Source organism: Hirundo rustica, chromosome 16 (assembly GCF_015227805.2).
Source record: "Hirundo rustica isolate bHirRus1 chromosome 16, bHirRus1.pri.v3, whole genome shotgun sequence".
Taxonomy (NCBI): Eukaryota; Metazoa; Chordata; class Aves; order Passeriformes; family Hirundinidae; genus Hirundo; species Hirundo rustica.
Window position 1 is genome coordinate 9,153,352 of NC_053465.1, and position 21,326 is coordinate 9,174,677.

General features: G+C 53.2%; 1 protein-coding gene across 2 annotated transcripts; it reads left to right on the forward strand.

Moving 5' to 3' along the window:
• The first annotated feature begins 1,905 nt into the window (after positions 1–1,905).
• On the forward strand, positions 1,906–20,767 carry RBPJL (recombination signal binding protein for immunoglobulin kappa J region like). Of its 2 annotated transcripts, XM_040080042.1 has the most exons (13): positions 1,949–1,976; positions 5,795–5,802; positions 8,498–8,553; positions 14,466–14,591; positions 16,140–16,210; positions 16,461–16,576; positions 17,403–17,577; positions 17,901–18,038; positions 18,559–18,668; positions 19,171–19,311; positions 19,615–19,770; positions 19,971–20,074; positions 20,494–20,767. In XM_040080042.1, the coding sequence occupies exons 1-13, from the start codon at positions 1,949–1,951 to the stop codon at positions 20,765–20,767; spliced, it is 1,503 nt and encodes a 500-aa protein (XP_039935976.1). The 2 variants fall into 2 exon arrangements, with proteins under 2 accessions (XP_039935975.1, XP_039935976.1); XM_040080041.1 differs by lacking the exon at positions 5,795–5,802 and having other exon boundaries at positions 1,906–1,976; positions 8,478–8,553.
• The last annotated feature ends 559 nt before the right edge of the window (positions 20,768–21,326 follow it).

A 21,326-nucleotide genomic window follows, 5' to 3' on the forward strand; every position in this document is an offset into this window, starting at 1 on the left:
AGCCTCTGCAGGTGGAGGGTGTGAGGGTGCCTGTGCAGGTGGGCTCACACCCCTTCCCCTGGCCAGGGGCTGGGTGAAGCACTGCCAGCCTGCAGCTCTCCTTCACATCCCCTCGGGGTCCCCACCACTCTGCCACCAGCACTCTGCAGCTCTCCCTGTCCTAAAGGTTTTTCCAGTGGATACTCTGCACCTCAACAGTTTTTTCATGTTTTTAGGGTGGGATCATTGGGGGAAAAGATATTTAAACTCGTTAACCAAAACCTCAGCTTGTCGCTTCTCTCCCTCCCTGTCCATCTCTGTGCTGTCTTGCCTTGCCTTTCCTGGGTCCTGCAGGGACATGGATTTATTTAGCTTATTTTTATTCCAGCTCTGGTTGGAAACCCAGGGTGCTAAGGCTGGAAATGCCACAGATAATGTGACTCTCCCCAGGAGATGTACAGTGCCAGGACTGGGCACAGGGTGCTTTTAAGAAAAAAAAAACCCACAAAAAATTAATTTTATCGGTAGTTATCGGCCAGTATTTATTTAGCCCCAGGAGGTCTCAGTTGTAATTCATCACCAGGGTTGCTGTTTAATTGCTCAGTGGTTACGTGCAGCCCTGAACACCACGTCTTTGATAGCAGGGACACTGATAATAGGTTTAACAGCTGCATCTTAAAACTGTCTCGAGACTCAGTGTTCACACCTGGAAAATTGTATTAAAGAATTAGGAGGACAGAAAAGGGGTACAAGAGGATACTGGGATCCACAACGGCCGTCTCAAACCGTGGCCTTTCCCTGGAGGTGAGCAGCCCACCAGCCCAGGACACCGGGAGCTCCTGCAGAGCCGTGCAGAGGAAGGGTTGAGGGGATGAGCAGGGACAGAAACCTGACAGGGCTTTTCCAGGGGGCAGAGATGAGCTTTGCTTTGTGGCCAGGATTGCTCAGACACGTGTGTCCCTTCACCACATGCAAGCAGAGGGGCAAACAGTGCTCCTTCCCCAGCTTTGTTTCCCCGTTTATTTAGCAGATTCTTTTTCCAGCATTGTTTCTTTCCTGGGAGAAAGCGCTCACAAACCACTAAATATTTTTGGGACACCTATGCCACCTAGAACATTTCTGCAGCTCTCCTCTCTCCCCACCTCCCTGCAGTGGCAGGCTGCTATGGAGCCTGTGCCTCACAGCATCCAGAGAGCTTCAAAGACAGCCTAGGGGGAGGAATGAGCTGTCGGGCCAGGAACCAAGAAGGAGAAAACCAGTTCACGACTGATCTATTTTTAACAGCATCTCAGCTTTTGGATGAAGTCTTGGCTCTCCCCACGGCTGGATGGGCTGATGCTGCCTGGACAGGGCAGGGCATGGCAGCTCAGTCATATGCTGGTCCTGGCAGCAGAGACCAGGCTGGTCCCTGATTCAATTTAATGCCCAGCCCTGCCCCAGCAGCAGAGGGACGGGGAAGCAAAGATGATGGGACGGATGTCCCCCGGTATCTCTCTCACCATCCCTCACTCGGCAACTTCTCTCTTCCCTCTCTTCCCTGGGGCTGACTCGCATCCCTGTGCAGGGACTCCTCACCCCCTGAGGGATCGCACACCACCCCCCAGGCTGTGCAGGAGTGGGAGGGAAGTGCGTGGGAAGCGAGCGGCTGGCAGGCAGGTGCTGCGAGACAAGGCAAACACGGCGCCAGAGACCTTGAGATAACACCGAGCTATAAAGGAAAAAAGGTCCAGGCAAGGTGAGTGCTGCTGTCTGGGCTGGCTCAGCCGAACCCTGCAGATCACCTGAGGGGGACACTGGGACCATTCCTGACATTTCTGAGCAACTCAAGGGGAGAAACAGTTATTGCTTTTCACTGCCGAAGGAGATGCTCAGTACGTGATGCAAGGAGGGTGACCAAGGGGAGAGCCACGTGTAAGGACAGAAGAGTCACCTCCTTTTGACTCTGCAGGTGATCTCAGACAAGGAGGACATGGAGATGGATCCCCAGAGGCAAACAGGTAAGCCAGCACACCTTCCCTGGGCACCTCCAGTGGCAATGCTGCTCCCCAGGGCAGTTGCATCCCTCCCTGCTCCACCACTTGTCCGTCTGCTCTCCCTGCCAAATGCTGAGTCTCAGGAAAAACAGCCGCTTCAGGTTTCAGCGTGGCCTCCTTGGCAGCTCTCTCCTGGCTACAGGTTAACAGAAATACTCTGAATATTCCTCTTCTGGTTCGTCCAGATGGTGACAAGTTGGACCTGGGCTCACCTTACCTTGGGCAAGGCCAAAGGACAGGGCATGGCAGGGAGCAGGGTGGGGAATTCCGCCAGCTCCCTGCCCTCCTTGCTGTTACAGGGATGGGGCTTTCTGCACTGAACTGTGGAGGGGATGGAGCAGATGGAGAAAGGAGAGGTGGCATTGCATTCACAGCCCAGGAAAAGCCCTGACCATAGTGTCACAGGGAGGAAAGCAGGTTGTGGACCAAGGCTGTGGAGCCATGTGGCTGCCGACCCTGCAAGAGGCTGGGACAAGGGATCACCATGAGTTGCAAGGAGTGGGGAAGAGCTGGGAGCCTGTGAGCAAGCACCAGCCAAGCCAGAGGGCTGTCCCATGCAGCAGGGCTGTGCACAGGAGGAGGCACACACAACAGGTCCAGGCACAACATATGTCAGGGTGAGGGCACTGATCCCACCCGTGCTACCAAGCTAACAGCACCTATTTCTGTGCTGGAAGCCTTGGTCAATGGTAGAGAGGCCCTAGACATGATGTTGCTGAGATTCCCCCTCCTCATCTGCCTCTCCATGCACCCTCCTCTGCGCTGCAGAGCTTTTCTTTGCAGAGACTCAACCAGGCGGTTGTGAGAAATTCAATTCCATCAGTGTTATTTGATGAAAGCATGTCAAAAACCCAACCAAAATATGGCCCAGCCCTGAGTCCTTTTGCTTAGGACATCTGAGTTCTGCCAGGACAACAGCAGAAAGACAGCAAGAGCACCCTCAAGCTGGAGGGTGGGGAGAAAATTTGTGATGTCCTCAGCAGGACAGCAAGTCATCATCCCTCTGGCCCATGCCTGGGAGAACAGGTGCTCAAAAGTGCATGTGGGACCAAGGGAGAAAGAGTGATGTGTGTCTTGCCCCAGAGGACAATGAAGCAACCAGAGCTACCTGGAGAGATACAGACGACTTACATCATCCTCTCTATGCCAAAATTTGTTGTGTAAACATGAATAAATTGCTGGCACATTGTCCATGTATTTGCAAGGCCTGCAAGCAGCATGAAAGGATGAAACCCAAGACAGCCCTGGAGCTGGATCCACCCTCTCCTGGAGAGCTGCCCGAAGATTCTGCCAACAATAATCCCCAATCTCAAGGTGCTCTCTGCTTGCAGATGCTCAGCTCTCAGTGCTACCTCTGCTGCTCACAAGCACTGAACCCACCCTCAGGACCATTTTATAGGCAGAATTGACCTTGCACTCAATCACAGCTCCGAAGTCTCAGTGCTCATCCCCCACAGCAGCTGGGTGATGAAAGGCAAATCCCACCAGAGAAGACAGCAATGCAGTTTTTAGAGCAAGGAAGACTCAGGGACCACAAGCACATCGAGACCATGGAAATGGCATGAATTTCCAGCCCAAAAGGGATTTTTCCCCCCAGTTTAAGGACTGATATGTCCTTGGTTTTTCCCAAACACTTGTGGGAGAACCAGAGCAGACTCTTTCCAGGACGTCGCAGAGCTCTCCAGTTACAACTCTATGGCAGTTTCCCTGGGCCAAGCGCCACCTGGAAGGACACGTTGTTTGGAAAACAAGGCTGTATTTCTCCAACAGCACATCAAGGCTCCAAACTCAACAGGAGCAAATCAGCAGGAGTGCTGTAACAGGAAAACCTTGCTGGATGCAGAAGGAACTTCTCTCTTGCTCTGCTTGCTCCCCACGAAAGCCTCATTTTATGGGACCCACTCCTGTATATTCTCAGGGAGGGCAGGAGGGAGGTGGGTTTCTTGACCATGTCCTTTTGCAGTAACAGATGTCTTTGACTCACAGCTCATAGACTCATACAAGTCCTGGCAGGTTTATACTTGTGACACGACATTTGAAGTCCCCTTGGGAAGGAAATGCTGCGTATAGCAATGGACAGAGAATCCCCTTCTAGATGTTCTCCACAACAGCACATGGCTCTTTCTCTGCCATCAGTCTATCTCTAAAAGACCTCCCAGTGCTCTGGCACTCACCTGGCAGGAAAGCCCTGCACTGAAACAAGCTGTACCTGGGCTGCTTCGGCAACAGCTGCACGAATAAAAGCCACGCTCACTTGCAAATTAAAATGTTAAAGATCTAGCCAAGAGGAAAACATGGCTAGAGGAAAACACATCTGCCAAATCTCCTTGTTTAACTAATCATGTCAGAGATGGCTCCTGTTTCAGGACTGCTGGTGCCATTTCTCTGGTCCTCTCTGTCCCACTCGAGACCGTTAGGCTGCACTTGTCTCCAGAGCTGCACAACAGGCAAACTCAGCCCACCTCCTAACTGATATTTTCAACAAAACTGCAATTTTGGAACTCTGATTTTGAGGAAGAATGATCAACAAGGGACAGATCCACCTTACTGAATCTCTTTTAAGAGCAAACGCTCTCCTACAAACAGGTCCTTGGAGGACAGCTGAGCTGGGCCAAGAGACTTCAAACTTTGGAGAGAAGGATGTCCTGGCCATCCACCAGAGAAGCTGACGCAGCAGTCCATTGCCCAAGTCTTGTTTTCGGAGGAAGGTGTTAGAGAGCATTTTTTTCCCTCCAGAAATATGCATGTTCAACCACAAAGGAAAAGCCATGGCCCAGATCAGCTACTGGGCTGGTGCAGAGTTTCTCAGCTGAGCTCCTGATGCAGCAGAGCTGGTATGAGGTTGATAGTTACTAGCAGCACATCTGTCTCCCAAATCTGCTAGGACCACTATCCCCAGCTGACCTCCAGGAAGTTTACATGGCACAGACAACCACAGAGACCGCCTGCTATTCCAGCCCAGCAATCATGGATTCATTGCCTGACCTCCTTCTCTAAATCTTTATATCATATTTCTCACTCTAGAGATGTGACTCAATGCGTTGGCATAAGAAAACACGCCAGGAGAATATTCTTGTGCCTCTCCCCTTTATCCTACCCCTCCTGCTATGTGTTTAATTGAAATAGCAGAAAGTGAGGAGCGCTTGGCAGCTGCAGAGAGGCACGCAGGGACGTTTTGTCCCTCCTCAGAACAGAAAAGCTTTGTGTAGATGCTTTTCACAGGGAGAACCTCAAAGGTAGCCCAGGAAATGTCTCACACCCAGCTTCACAGCTTCCACGTCCCTCTGGCAGCAGGAGAACTGCTGTCCTGGGACTGGGGTGCCCTCAGCCCTTAGGAGATGCTGTGGCCTCCCCTCTGCCCACGCTGAGGAGCAGGTAACACTTTGAGGAAGACATCCAAGCCCAGCTGCAGGTGTACGAGCCGTGAATTCCCAAAGGCACTGTTTTCCCATGTGTGGAGCTTGCCTAATTTTCCAGCCCAGACAGAGACTCTTGTATAGGGGATTATCTCTGCTGTCAACAGATCCGCTCTCACTGGTTCCTGCCATAGACCATGGACTCCTATGGGCCCTCAGATTACACTCAAAGGCTCCTGAGCTTACACACTGGCAAAGCACAACACAGCCCAGAGACAGAAAGGCTGAAGTCTGGAGAGAAACCAAGGTATTGACACCTCCCTGCGAGGGACAACAGCTGAGCCCTATGGATTTCCCTGAGGGGCACCAGAGGGACCAGGCTAGGTATGGACTCACAGGTGCAAGCAGGGGCTTGCAAGGTAAGAGGATCAGAAGTTCACAGATGGACAGGCAAAGACAGAATATTGGTGGGGAAGATGAATTCTGACTCCAGTAAAAAAACACCAGGAAGGACAAGCTGTGTGAGAACTACAAAAGATTCAGACACAGGATAAGACACAGCAGTGTGGAGCATCCCACATGGAAATGCTGGCTTCGCTGGGAACCAGCCTCTGGAGTCTCCTGAACACACGCCTCTACCCTCTCCTGCTTTAACAGAGATGCTTTAAAACCCTTTCAATTTAGCCAAGACAGGAGAGAGCCAGAGCCTTCTAAGAGCTGAAAACATTACCTGGCACCTAAAGGTGCATCTGTGCTGTGAGTACCTACAGAGGGACGATGCTCACCAGCCCACAGCAGGTAATGAGAGCACGGAGTCAGGGTCCCTGTGCCCACCAGATCAGTGGAGCCCGTATGGCAGCTGCATGAGCTCCCGATGGAGCCCAAGTGGTCAATTTGCTCCTGTTTGGGCCCAAAGTGGAGAAAACACAATTACTGAGAGGTAGTGACAAGTGTCAGGAGCCACTCAGCCTCCTGGCTCAGCTGGAGGAGATATCTGGCATGAAAGGACCCAAGTGGTGCTGGGGGAGCAGCTGACTTTTATAAGTTTCTTTATAGGCACCACTCCATCTATTTCTTTCGGCCGTGTTTTTTCTAGGTCCCATGTATTCACTCACGGTAGGGCTTGTCTGTAAGTCCTCTGTGTGTGCAGATACAAATGCTACTTATCTCCCCTCCACATTTCAGCCCTATTCATCAGGCATTTGTAAATGGCATTTTATGAGCGCTGAGTTTTTAACAAGGCAGGCACGCTGCTCCAGAGCGAACAAAGGGGCCCCTATTGGAAACTTTAAAGATGTTTAAACAAAGACTTCTCTTGAAAACCTTTAACCCCTAATGCCAACCTCGAGGGAAACGCTATGTTATGAGCAATCGGAGCACAAACATCTTCTGTGACCACAGATTGCCTACAACGGGCTGCCTTGTTGGCCACAGCTCCTCTGTTTGCTACGGCCGCCAACCAGGGCAGCTCCCGAGCCCGTCTTGCGCTGAGCACATATGGTTTCTTTAATTTTTCAACAACAAATGAAAGTTACAACTTCCACAAAAATCAACAACAGCTTTCTCCCATTGGATGCAGCAATACCCTGCCTGCTTCGATGGACGGTGTTGTTTCACTGCAAACACCAAGATCTGTCGCGTGGCTTCCAGGAGGGAATTTGCATTTCGGATCAGGCAGAATTTATCCATATCCTGGTGGCAAATATCAGGGCTGAGATGGGAGAGATTTTCCCCACACACATATTTTTGCTGGTATCAACAGCAACCTAATGAATTCCTGCACAGATCACAAGAATCTGCTTGTGAAGTGCAGTTTCTACTCGTTATTGCGAACCTGCACACTCACTGCCTGGGATTAATTGCTCTTGTCCTTCAAAAATAATAAAAAAAATCTTTACTGTCAAGAGATGCTGAAGAGGGTCCCACAGGGAAGGGTCCCGAAGGGAGAACTTCATAATAACTTTATAAATAATCTGGATTTAAGTGAAGCAAAAATCCAGTGTATCTAAGCAGAAGAGGCAAAGCTCTGTGCCCGATCTCAGAGCTGGGGCTGAGAACAGGCCCCTCTCGTGGAGCCCTGCTCCCCTCAGTCCCACTGCACACCCGTGGTGGCTTCCATTGACACAGGACAGTGCTGTTTCCCTGCCAGCCCCCTCAGCCACACCAGTTCCCACTCTGCAGCCTGCCTCCCGAATGGATTCAGCAGCTCTCTGCCCCACAGCAAAGGCTGTCCCTGCAGAACGAGGGGCAAAGCCCCAGCAGAGCACACGGCACCACGCCGTGCCTCTGCTCAGCTCCGCTTAGCTCACACGAGTGCGTGCCCACACAAACAGGATGAGTGCAGAAAAATCTGATTTTCCAAACAAGTTTTCCCATGTAATTGCTTGGAACAGAAGTGCCCAAAGCTAATTTTATCCCGCGGAACAGTTGGAATGATAAGCCGAAGGTGGGTGATTGCTTGTGCAAACGAGTATGCACAGACCCAATTTTCCAGTCGTGCAGAAACGGTGCATAACAAACTTAGGGCACACTTCTGAGCTTATCTTTCTGCAGGATCTCGATCTCCTCTTGCTCAGTACTCCTTGCCCAGGTGTACCCGACCCTATCACTCTCTGCTGAGAGCTCCTCGGTTGTGTAAGCAGGGACCTGCCCGACAGCTAGGCAAAAGGTGAGCGGGGCAGGCAGCCTGAGCCATCCCGACAGCGCAGAGAGTCCACATCCCTCACACAGCACCGGGGCACCGAGCGGGTGCCACGCCGGACACACGAACCCGAACACACCCCGGCACCGCTGCGGGGGCCGAGCCCGTGCGGACGGGGGTCGGGAAGGCTCCAGCCCACGGATGGGAGGAAAAATCCTCTGGAACAAATGCACTTCCCCTCCTCCCGGCTTTGCTTTCTTCTCCTGGCGCCCAGGATCGCCGCTCCCCTTCCTGCCGGCACCGCTCCGAAGAAAAGCCCCCTCGGAGGCTGCCAATCCCCGCGGCAGCGCTCGGGCTGGGATCGGGAGCGGGGTCGGGATCGGGATCGGGATCGGGACAGGGACAGGGATCGGGACCGGACTCACCCGCGCTCTCCTCACCCTCCTGCTCTGCTCTCCCTCCCCGCAGGGGCGGCGGTGCCCGCGGAGCCCCTCACTCACCCGTGCCGGCCGCGGAGCCGCTCCCCGCCGCGCTGCTGGCTCAGGTACGCGGTGCGCGGTGCGGGGCGGCAGCAGCGGCGGGAGGCGGCGGGGCCCCGCCGGCATTTAACGGGGCGGGGGAGCGGGGGGGCGGCGGGGCGGGCACGGCCCGGCCCCGGGGCAGCGCTGGGAGCGGGGGGGATGGAATCGGGGGCTCCCACCTGCCCCCGCCCCCCGTGCGGGTCCCCGCGGGAGCTGCGCGCAGGTGGAGCCGGCACCGAAGGGGTGCGCGGCCCGGGACGGCCGTGGGCTAACCCTGCTGCTTTTAGTATTTTATTTTCATTTTTTCTTTATTTTTCTCTAATTTTCCTTTTTTACTCCTTTATTTCTTTTTCTTATTTTTTTATTTTTCTTTATTTCTTTATTTTTTAGTTATTTTTTATAGTTTTATATTTTTCTTTCTTTTATCCATTTTATCAGTTTTTTAATCTTTTTTTTTTCTACCCCCCCCTTTCTTTCTTTCTTTTTCGTTTTTTCCCCTATTCTTGTCTCTTCCCCTGCTGGGGGAATGCACCTGGGAGCCCCATAAACTCAAAAGTTCATGGAAAAAGGAGACTTTAAGCTTAATATTCATTTGACCTACAGTGTCCTGGAAGTTTAGCAACATCAGCAGATAGTGGCTGAAGTGTGGGGAGGTGAGTTTGAACTAGGAAGCTGCAGACCAGAGCTTGGAGGGCTGTAGAGCCTCAGGTTAAGCTTCCATCAAGAAGTTCAACTGATGTGCATTGGAGATCAGCAGCAGAGGCTTCTTGGAAACCCTGGAAGAGAGCTTCCCAGTCCTCCACGTCTCCCAGCACTTAGATCAATCTGGTAGTGGCAGGAACCACCTTTAGTGCTTTATAGGATTGTGTTGTGGTGCTTTAACAGCACTTCCCTTCCTCTCTGCACACGAGGAACAGAGAAAGGAGTCTCCATAAAATCACCCCCACTGTCTGAATTTGCTAGCAGATGTGTCAATACTGCTTTATCAAACTTGGGCATTTTGGGGGTGTTGGTGCTGCTGGGGTGCCCACCCCAGCTGGCCCCATGCTCCCTGCAGAGATCACTGCCTCAGGCTTTTTGTGCTTCCTGCTCTCGGCCGCTGTTTGCCCTTGGTGTGGTCGATAAATCCCCCAGGCCTAGAAAAGGCTGAATTTCACTTGTGTGTGCAGCGAGGAAAATACAGGATTTATAAATACCCATGCACATACAAGGGCTGTGGGTTGGGTTGGTCTGGATTAAAGGAGGTATTGAAAAATGAGGGAAGCCAGAAACTGCAGGCTTCTCATTTCTGTGATTTCTAATGGCTTTTCCTTTTGCATAAACATTGCGTTGACTCCATACCCAAGAGCACTGCAGGCATTTTCTCCCCTGATCTGCACAAAATATAACCCAGACCTCTAAAATGGATATTTTTTATTAGGATGTTTGGTTTCCCCAAACTGAGGGAAGAACAATTGCCCTCTGTGGCAGCAAGTCCCCACCAAGTCTCAGGGCAGCTGTGTCCTGAGCGAGGCAAACTGCAGCTCGTTTTTTGGTGAGAAAAGCAGCAAATTAAGTCTCTGCCCTTCAGTTCAGTGCTACCTGCACTTGGGGACACTGTTACAGTGAGTTACAGTTCTTGTGTAAAGAGGTGATTTGAAGACCCAGTTTCAAACAATAGCTGCCAGGATTGTGTTTTGGTCTCCAGAGTCGGGTACTTTTATTCCCAGGGGACAAAATATATCAGATCCCTTCCTCAGCAGTCCGAGCTGGTGAAGCTCACTGAACTGAAAAGGAGCAGGGCAGAGGGCAGTTTGCTTCTCCCAGTGCTTGCAAGGTGCTTTTTCTTCTCCTGCAGTTGCCCAAGGGTGCGCACAAAGAAGGTGATGTTTGGACCAGGGCATGTCCCACACAGGGAGCAGCATTCCCCAGCTGGAGGCAGGACAAAGCACTGAGTGATGCTCTTGAACACTTGTTGCTGGGAGGGAGAGGGATAATTTTCAGCTGTGGTGTTAAACATCAGTTCTCCTAAAATCAGAGATGGGACTGTGGGGTCCAACCCTTCCAAAGCCTCTCGGCGCCTGTCTGGGCTCCCTGTGTGCCCACATGAAACAGCCCTTTGCAAGGTGGTCCAGCTGTGTGTCTCCTGTGGAAAGCACACAGAAAATTCCTCCTTTTCTGCTTCATTTCCCATGGGAGAGGGCACAGCGACCTGGCCAGGGCTTGCAAATCTCCCTGTGTACCTTGGGTCTCTCCCACCTCAAGCACCAGGGCAGAGCCACCCTAGAGATGCACCACAAATGCGCTCACACCCTCTCCTGAGGCACATCCTGACCTACAGCAAAGGAAAAGCCTCGGTGAGTGGTGCCAGGCTGAGCAGGGAAGGGGAAAGCCTTACAGAAATCAGTGTAGGAGAAAGGAGGTGGATCCCCCCTCGCTCCCCCCCTTCTTCTACATAATGCCCAACTGTGTGGAGAGCAGCCGAGCCCCAGCCAAGAGCTCAGGCTCTGAAAAGGCAGCTTTTAGTGAGAGCTGTAAGAGCCCGGCCCGTGTGGTGCTGCTAACATGACACTGAACTAACACTGCACTACAACCAAAGCATTTTAATAATTTAATATAATAAATGTCAGAAGGAGTGAATAATTCTCTGTAACCCTGAGGAGGCTGTAGGTGCCAAAAGGAGCCAAGTGGGTATACTGAGCTGCCTTAGCAATAGCCCTTTGACTCTCTGAAGATAAATTTAAACCAGATGATGGATGCTGGGTGGTCGCCTCTGTGGGCAGAATGGCAAGCACTGTTCAGAAGTGCGTCACTGACACAATTTAGCCCCAAAACTTGGAAGGTAAGGGCTGCAGAGAACGGACAAAGAAAAGAAAGACAAGTTTCTAGGTAGTTGTTCCTCCAGCTGGACATCAAATCTGAAGAGCTGCCTTTTTTTTACCTGCCTTTGGCTTGCACATTCCCACCTCAGGCAGTAAGGATCATGTGGGTAATTGTTCCAGAAGGCTCTTTAATTAGCTCCAGGCAGTGACCCACGTGCCTCTGGCATTATGTAGGATGGCAGGGAGCAGTGATAGCTGCACAAGCCTGGCCCTGCCCTGGGCCAGTGCTGCGGGAGGCTCTGCAGAGCAGGCGTTGGTGCGGCACAAGCTGTCAGCACACGTCTTAATCCACAGGGTTTGGCAATTTGCTCCTGAACACTCCCTGCCACTGCCTGGCCTCCGTACCAGGCTGTTCCGTGTTTTGCCAAAGGCTTAAAGGCAGAGGAGCCCCACAGGGAGACCCCAAGCTGCATGGGTGGGCGCTGGTGACTGCGTTGGTGACACGAACAGGGATGCAGCATGTGACTCTGCAGCTGAGACACGAGGACCTGAAGCTATACTCCTGATTTTACACAGCACACTGAATGATGAGACTCACCAGGAAAAAATTCACACACCCAGCCTGGCTCTTCCCTGCTGTGTGCCCGTTGTCTCTGACAAACTGAGGGTGAAATGCTCCTGAGCGGAGCCAGCAGGGTTCAGTACTTATTTAACACTGTGTGGCATTAGTGTAAAAGAGTATCCAGGGTCAGGCCAATTTCCTGGATACATCTCCACATTTATCCCAATCATAATCAGTTGTTCTGGGGAAAAAACAAAAAAACAAAACAAAAAAAACAAAAAAAAACAAAAAAAAAAAAAAAAACCAAAAACAACAACAAAAACAATGACAAGAAAACCGGGGGGGAAAAAAAATCCCAAACCAACCCAGAGTTTTGCTGAGATTCCCAAACAGTGCTTTTATATGAAGGGAAAAATAGCAAAGGCGGATCAAAGCTGAAATCACACCATTGCTTGGCAGCAGAGGAGTGAAACAGCTGCAGATTGCCACTATGGAAAAAGATTAAATAACTTTCTTATGGGATCTCTTTGGCTGTGCAAAGATATAAACTATTCTTTGGCTAGAAAGTGGAGTGAAACTTTTCAGCAAGACTGAGTGACCCACCACGGAGCAGCCACTGGTGGGATACTGGTTGATAAAGCTCTGCTTCAGTGTGCTGGAGCAGGCGTCTCCCAGCACCACGATGGAGGGAGCAGGTCCAGCCTTGGCAAAGGAGCTCCTCCTGCCTTGCCATGAGTGCCCTGGGGTGAGCCAGAGCTAAGCCCTGAGCCCTGAGCTGGCAGCAGCTCTGGGACTGCCACAACAGCAGAGCCTGGTGGCAGCCTTTGCTCTGCAGTCAGGAATGGCCATAAAATACTCATTTTCCAGGCACAGAGTAGCAGTTAATGCTGTGGGTGACACTGACACTGGCCCTGGCTGTAAATCTGATTCTGGCAGGCCTCTGTTGATTTATGTTTACTAGCGATCCAATAACACATCTAGGATAAAGAACTGGGAACGAGGAGGGCAGGAGATTGTATTGCCCCTCTAGTATCCAAAGAGAGCACATCTGTGCAGTGCAAAGTGTCAGGTCCCCATGGCACTGCTCAGAGAAGACACTGGGTAAATATTTGCTTGTGTGGGACATGTGTTTCTCTTCCTCCTACAACAGGATCAGCTCCATCCAGAGGTGGGAAAGCTGGAACTGAAGTGATATGTGTTTAAAGTGAATTGCAACATGGGTGCTAAAAGCTGTAAGGGGCACAGCCTTTTTAAAAGTACTGCATTGGGAAGAGCAGAGCTGGCAGACAAACTCTTCTAGAAGGTTGCTTGGGATGACTGCTTGAACTTCCCTCCCTGGGAGCTTGGTCTGGCAGAGGAGCTCACCACGAGGAGCCTGCCTTGGGCTGATGGCAGGACCAGACTTACCTCTCTTCACACATCTGATCATTTATGCTCTCAGCTTTTCTCCATTTTTAGCTCATTTATGGGGAAGAGAGACTGTGCTTAATGGGAATGCTCCCCTGCACACCTCTTGCAAGTTCCTCCTTGCATGGCTGTGGTGGATGTCCCTACTGTCACCCCTTCTCCTCTGAGTCATCCCCCAGTGCTGCCCACAACCCCCAGATGCTCTCTCACAGTTACTCTGTGATGTTTTCCACTGGGGCTTCAGAGCCTTCCCTGGCCACTGCTTTTCCTCTGTCTGGCAGGAAAGTCATCACCAGCCGGGCTGGGTCCCCTCAGTGCGAAGGAGAGACACAGGCATCTCCTCTTCCTCCTCCTCTGGTTTCATCTTACCCAGTCAAATATCCCAAAATGAGGGAATGCTCCTGCCCCAAACTCAGGGCTTTAGGGGCTTTCAGCAGGGCAGGAGCTGGTGTTGTTCAGTGAGTGCTCTCACCTCCCCTGAAGGCAAGCCAGCACCACAGAGGGCCTCCACAGCTGACATCCCAGAGCTCTCCCCCCTTGCACTCCCCAGTCCTTGCACGTGTGCCCAGGTGGCAGAGCAGGGCATCTCAGACCCACCTCATCTCTCTCCAGCTGGTTAACACCCAACCCACCGAGTTAGCAGAGATAAATGCCAGGTGCTTGGGAAGTCCTTCTAGTTAATAGAGCAGAAACAATCAGCAGAACCACCTACCTCTTAGGTCTCAGAGAAAAATGCAGCTCTTTTCACCCAACATCCCCTGCAGAAGCCAAGGAGTGGCTCCACCTGGCATGGCAGCTCCCCAGCTGCACTCACAGCTCAGCAGCATCGCTTCCCAACTCACCCAAAAGCCACGCAGCAACAAGCACATCAGGGGGAAAAACAAATTAACATTCAGTTAGAGCTCAGCCACCACTGCACGGGGCTGGAAGACTTAGGAATGTCCTGTGTGTGTTAGGTGGCAAACTGACGAAGCAGTTATTCCATTATCCAAACTTTATATTTTTCAATGCTAACCCCATTCTTTGAGCAGCTGGGCTGCAGTGTTTTCTGATGGGAAAGCCTTCCCACCTTCCCCACCCCATCAGGCTGGACATGGAGGGAGCTCCTTGCTGCCTGCAGGAGCTGGCTCTGGTGCCACAGAGCCAGGGAAATTCTGTCTCGTAGACCCAACCCGTACCAAGCCAGCGTGCTCCAGGACAGCGTGCGGAGGTACCTGCAGCTGCCAGCAGACCAGACAGTGCTGATCCTGCACGCCAAAGTCGCACAGAAATCCTACGGCAACGAAAAAAGGTGGGAGATAGTTCCAGCTTCCCTGATAGCCACTTCTAAACCCAGCTATCTACAGCTTGATCTCAGCCTTGCAGGATTTCGCTGATCTAAGCTGGTGAAGCAAATTATCTGACATATCCCCTCTGCATTCACTCTTGACATCTTTGCATCCAAAACCATCATTTAGTCTCCATAGACTGAATAACACCAGAAAGGTGTTAGCTCCAATAGCCCTGCATCCTTCCCAGTTAGACATTCCCAGGGTTAGGTTCTTTCCATGAAGCAGTAAAGAAAGATAAAGTAAAAGAAGTCAAGATTCCATTCAAATCTCATCCCCCAAGAAGGAAACTTTAACTGCCCTGTAACTCATGTCTTAAAATCTGCACGGCCACAGCAGGGGCTGGGGCGTTTCCGTCAACGCCAGTGGTCTCCAAAAAGCTGCTATATTTGAAAATCCTTCCCACACTGCAAAAACACCTTGAGGTTCTGGCTTGAATCTCCAAAATTGCCACTCCCTGGCAGTGACGTCAGACTGCGGCACTGCAATGTAATTAATCCTCCATTAATCCTTGTGATATAAATACTCCTCCGTTATTACCGAGTATGGAATAGCTATGAGGCGACGAGCTCAGCCTCCAAGGTGGAACCACCCAGACCCCTGGGATGGGCTGGCTGTGCCTACAAAGTTCTCACCACATCCAGTCTCCTGCCAGGGGCTGCTGGTCCACAGGTAAAAAAAGTTATTTTAGGACTGAATCTCCTAACCAGGAGGGAGCCCTCTCAGCACAGCCTCTTTCCTCTGCTCCTGACCCTGTGCAAGGGATGAGCGTGAAAATCAGATACGAGGTCTGAAAAAGAGAGAAAACCTGCACAGAGGTCCCAGGTTACAGTCTGAAGGTGCTGCTGCTGTTTTCCTTAACAGTGGCATGACAGTCAGGAGGCTGTGCTGTGGATGAGTTGTTTAAATAAACGTGTACCCAGGACTTTAGGGCTCCAAAATATCCCCCCTGCACTGGTGTTTTCTCTGCTAGTGCATTACTCAGTATCAACAGAGGATGAATTTACACCATTCACACAAGTGCAAAGACAGTGGAAACCCAAATAAAACACAGGAAAATGGCTTTCCAAACCCCTGGCTATAGATTTATTTGCACTGGGCTCCAAAACTGATTGTGAATGTAAACTGTTCCCAGCCTGCTGAAAGTGCCACATGGCGGTCAGGCAGAGGCAGGGTGTGATCCCTCCCCGTCTCTGGGGGAGCTGGAGGTGCGGGTGCCAGGGTCCCTGTCCCCCCATCCCAGGGCCACCCTGTCACTGGTGGGATCGTGGCCACCAGTGGCACCACCAGATGTGGCAGCTGTGGAGGCTGGAACCAGGCACTGGAGGCGGTGCAGGGCAGAGGGTCCCCAGCCCCTCGCTGAGCTCCATGTGCCTCCCCGGCTGCAGGGTTGTCCCCAGTGCAGGTGGTCCCCAGTGAAGGTCTCTGCCCTCAGCACAGCCACCCAGCCGCTCCCGAGCACATTTTCATGGGCTGAAGGGCAGTGAGAAAATGCCCTCTTGTCTCTGCAGGTTTTTCTGCCCCCCACCTTGTGTTTACCTGAGTGGGCCAGGATGGAAGCTAAAGCAGGAGCAGATAAAAGGTGAGCACAGAGCAGCAGCCCTGGACCTCTCCTCCCTCCCTTCCTGCACTGTGAAGAGCTGCCCTCTGCCTCTGCAAAGGGGACAGTGAGTCCGTTTATGTTGGTTTTGGCCCCCCAAACTCCTTTCCTGCTCAAGCCTGAGCTCCTTGGAATGCAGACCCAGGGAGGGCTGGAGCTCGGCCATGCTCCACTCCTGGAGAAGCTGAGCCTGTGCAGGGGGCTGGAAGGTGCTTCCCCTTGTCTGTTCCAGCCAGGGACCTGGGAGAGGCTGGATTTCGGGTGTGTGGGTACATGGGGCTGGACAGCATGGGCAGCAGCCTGATGGAGACCCAGAAGCTCAGCTTTGAGGAGCAGCCGGATGCAAAGGTAAAGCCCATGGCTCCCTGGGGCTGTGGGGATCCCCCTTGTGCAGGGGCTGGGCTGTCACCAGCATCACCACACACCCTGGGACATCACACACCCTCAGCCTGTCACAGTTCTTTCTTCCCAGCCATAACTCCCCACTCTGCCAGCCTGTTGTGGCATGTGCAGCAATCCAGGCAGCCCAAAGATCCCTGTCTTTCTCTGGAACCATGTTTTCAGGTGGACAGCCCTGTGGCTGCCAAAATCTGCACAGTTCCCTCAGCCCTGGTTCCTTCTCCTGATGAGCAGCACTGCTGCAGGTCACAAAATGAAAGCCCGGTCCTCCATTCGCAGATAAACAGCTAAAAAAAAGAAAACACGGTGGATCCCAAAGTTCAAAAGCTTCAGCAGAACTCTGGCATCTTTTGATTGGAGGGGAAAAGGAGAAAAAGCATTATCTGGGGTCCCCAAAGAGCCTGGGGTCTGAGGCAGGCCAGGAACCTCACAGAAAGAGCCTTTGTCCGCAGTGCTTGCCTTGCAGCTAAGGCACAGCGTATCGGCCAGGATGAGGGAAACCATAAACCCAGGGTGATTTCTCATGTTATGTGGGATAAATCACACATAACATTCATTTCCATAAGGAATACTCTGCCCCCAGTGTAAATAAAGCCTCTGCCGATCCCCAGCTCTTCATTCCACCTGTAATAACATCTCTGGTCGTTTCTCCCTTTAAATGAACCCGGGGCTGGTTGAAAGGGCGCTATTATGTCCTCGTGGGGTGGTGAGGAGGGTGAGGACGGCTGGTGGGGCTGGGCTGGAGCTGCTGACCCCTCCTCTGTGCCCTTGGCAGGGGTTCAGCTGTGCCAAGGCCCTGTACATCTCGGACACGGACAAGCGCAAGCATTTCCGCCTGGTCCTGAAGCTCTTCTTCAGCAACGGGCAGGAGATCGGCACCTTCCACAGCAAACTCATCAAGGTCATCTCCAAGCCTTCGCAGAAGAAGCAGTCCCTGAAGAACACAGACCGTGAGTGCAGGAATCCTCTGTGGGGAGGCAGGGGGGTGCCAGCCCAAGATGGGATGCTCTCTGCTCACAGCTTGGCTCTGGAGTGGTCCAGAGCCCATGGGAACTCCCAAAAGAGGATGTATCTGACACAGATGTCTCATTTCCAAATGGTTCACCCATCACGAGGTGTAATGACCTGATGCCAGAGTGGACCCCACAGCATGGGCCTCACCTGTGCTCACACAGAGAGGAAGGCAGTGGGCAGGGTGCTGTCCTGGAACCAGGGCTTGACAGAGCCACCACTCAGTCCTGACAAGCACTAACCCAGCTGCCTCTCCCCACAGTCTGCATCTCCTCGGGCTCCAAAGTGTCCCTCTTCAACCGCCTGCGCTCCCAGACCGTCAGCACCCGGTACCTGTCTGTGGAGGGAGGAGCCTTCATCGCCAGCGCCAGGCAGTGGGCAGCCTTCACCCTCCACCTGGGTAAGGACCCTCAAGGGACACTGATGCCACCACGCCCAGGGCTGCCTGCCTCCAGCCTTGGCTCTCCCGTCCTGCAAAGCCAGTTCTTGGGGGCAAAAAGTGTGGGAATTATCCTGGAGGTGCAGGAATCCTGCTCAGTCTCACCTCTGCCTGGCATTCCTGGGGTGTCTCTGGACGTTTCCCACTGGCTTTGAGGGCACAGGAGCTGTGACCAGGGCAGCAAGAGCTTGCTGGTCTAGAGGCTCACAAATCCAAGCAAATTACTTGTCTGGAAGAGGCCAGAGCCCAGCAGTATTCCTGCCCACGCTGCTTCCAGCAGTGTCCCTGCAAGGTACTGCATCCTCATCCTGCTCTCCCGTGCCGGGCTCCCAGGGAATGCTGCTCTCTCCAAGCACTGAGCAGGTTGAGCAGGTGCAGGGCAGGGAGAGCAGAGAAAGCAGCAGGAGCAGGGCCAGACCCGTGCCTGGCGAGGTTAACCCGCACCCCGGGCGGTGACTCTGCCTCTCTCCTTCCCGGCCAGCCGAGGAGCGCTGCGCCCGCAGCGAGTTCCCCCTGCGGGAAGGGTACATCCGCTACGGCTCCGTGGTCCAGCTGGTCTGCACGGCCACCGGCGTCACCCTGCCGCCCCTGGTAAGCTCCGTCCCCGCGGGTGTCGGGCACACGCAGAGCTGGCGGCTCCGAGTGGCCGTGCCATGCCGGGGATGTGCCATGCCAGGGATGTGCCATGTTGGGGATTTACCATGTTGGGGATGTGCCATGCCGGGGATGTGCTGTGCCGGGGATGTGCCATGCTGGGGATGTGCCATGCCGGGGATGTGCCATCCTGGGGATGTGCCATGTTGGGGATTTACCATGCCAGGGATGTGCCATGCCGGGGTTGTGCCATGCCGGGGTTGTGCCATACTGTGGATGTGCCATACCAGGGATGTGCCATTCCGGGGATGTGCCATACCGGGGATGTGCCGTGCCAGGGATGTGCCATACCGTGGATGTGCCATACTGGGAATGTTCCATACTGGGGATGTGCCATCCCAGGGATGGGCCATGCCAGAGATGTGCCATCCCGGGGATGTGCCATACTGGGGATGTGCCGTAGCAGGGGTGTGCCATACCAGGGTTGTGCCGCCCGCAGATCATCCGGAAGGTGATGAAGCAGTACGCCATGCTGGACGTGGATGAGCCCATCTCCCAGCTGCACAAGTGTGCCTTCCAGTTCCAAGGCAGTGACCGCATGTACCTGTGTCTCTCCACAGACAAAGTGATCCAGTTCCAGGTATGGCAGTGCAGGAGCAGGTGAGGACCCCAGGGTGCTTGCTGTCATCTCTCCAAACTCCTGTGTTGTGGAGGGGAGAGTGTCACTGGGAGGGGTCTTGCACCCAAACTAAGGCCAGAATCACAGCAAAGCTTTGGTGGGGACACTGAAATTGAGGTCTTTGGAAAGGAATCATGATCCCTATTTCCACATGAGCAAAGCAGTCACTTGCTGGAAAGGCACTGAGGGCAGAACCCAGGCATCCCAGCCCCACTCCCCAGCACCTGCACCGCAGCGTGTTTGGAGCTCCGACACCCTCCACAGGCATCTCCCTGCCCGAAGGAAGCCAACCGGGAGCTGCTGAACGACGGCTCGTGCTGGACCATCATCAGCACGGAGACGGTGGAATACACCTTCAGCGAGAGCCTGGCGTGCGTGCGTGAGCCCGTCAGCCCCGTGCCGCTCATCGCTGCCCTGCAGGTAGGCACCGCCACCAGCTGTCCCCTCTCTCTCTCCTGCCTGCTTCGTGCCTGCTGCTCCTGAGCCCTTGGCATTTCTCCTGTGGCATCTCCCAGCTTTGGGACGCTGTGGGAATGAGATGCAAGGGCAGAGCGTCCTGTGGGAGAAGGAGCCTGGCTCGCTGTGGCACATAACCCTGGCACGCTCTCTGCCCGTCACAGCTCACGGGCGGCGGGGACGTGGCCATGCTGGAGGTGCAGGGGGAGTATTTCCATGCACACCTCAAGGTCTGGTTCGGAGATGTGGAAGCAGAGACGATGTACAGGTAACAGGGATGAGGGAGCTGGGCAGAAGGCAGGGAACAGCAGCCAGCTGTGGGCTGTGCTGGGCAGATCTGGGAAGGATGTGGCTGCAGACCTTGGGGACAAGGACATTTGCACTGCCCGTCCTGCAGGAGCAAGCATGAGCACTGCAAGCAGAGGCAGGGATGAGGGTGCCTGTCCTTTGCCCTGGCTGCAGTCTGGGGACAGCCGTGGGTGGGGGACAACAGGGATTTCAGGGAACTGCAAACAACCAAGCAACCCTGGCAGAGAGGAATGGAACACTGGGAGGAGAGAGGAAGCTGGCTGAAGGCTTCACACTGAGCTCCAGGATGGAGGAGAAGTGCCGTCACTCACTGCTGGCTGCTCCTGCATAGGACCTTCCTGGGTTAATGCACATTTTCCTCTCCTGCACTGTTGCCAGGAGCCCCAAGTCCCTTGTGTGTGTCGTCCCTGATGTCTCTGCCTTCGGCAGTGACTGGAGGTGGCTGCGATATCCCATCACGGTCCCGCTCCTGCTGATCAGGGACGATGGCCTCATCTACTCCAGCTCATTTACATTTACCTACACCCCGGAGCAGAGCTGCATCCCAGGGCAGCAGATCCTCTCAGATGTTCCCCAGGACTCAGACAAATTACTCGACAGCATCCACCAGGAGTTTACCAGGACCAACTTCCACCTCTTCATGCAGACCTAACAGGCTGGGCGGGCAGAGGCTTGGCCTCGCTGCTGGCCTAGGGAAGGGGAACAGGCCTGAGCCATGCTGGGGGGCTCATCCAGAGCTTGGGGTGTCCCTGCCAAAGTGTTCTCCCCACTCATCCAACACCCACCATGCTCCTGGGATTTACTCATTTATCTCTTTCTCACAGCAGCATCTTAACACTGCTGAGATCTCACATGAGAGCATCAATAAATCAGGCTTGAAGGACTCTTTACTGATTCAATTGCCTTTTTACTGACTTGAATGATTTACCTGCATGCTGGCATAGAGCACCACAGCTCCCTCAGTGTCCCCAGCCCATATATTCAAAGGCCAGGAGGGACAAGGATAACGCCAGAATGCGACCTTAAGTGTTAACTGATCCATACCAGGAATCCTTGCATTGCTGCTGTGCTTTTCAGCTCAGCAGGAGCTGCTTCCCACCAGCCAAATACCCAGCACCAGATGTTTTGGTTTTTTATTGGAGGCCCAAATGGGGTTATTTAAGAAGGAAAAGGGAAAAAGAGAGAAAAAAACTTCAGTGTGAAACCCAGCT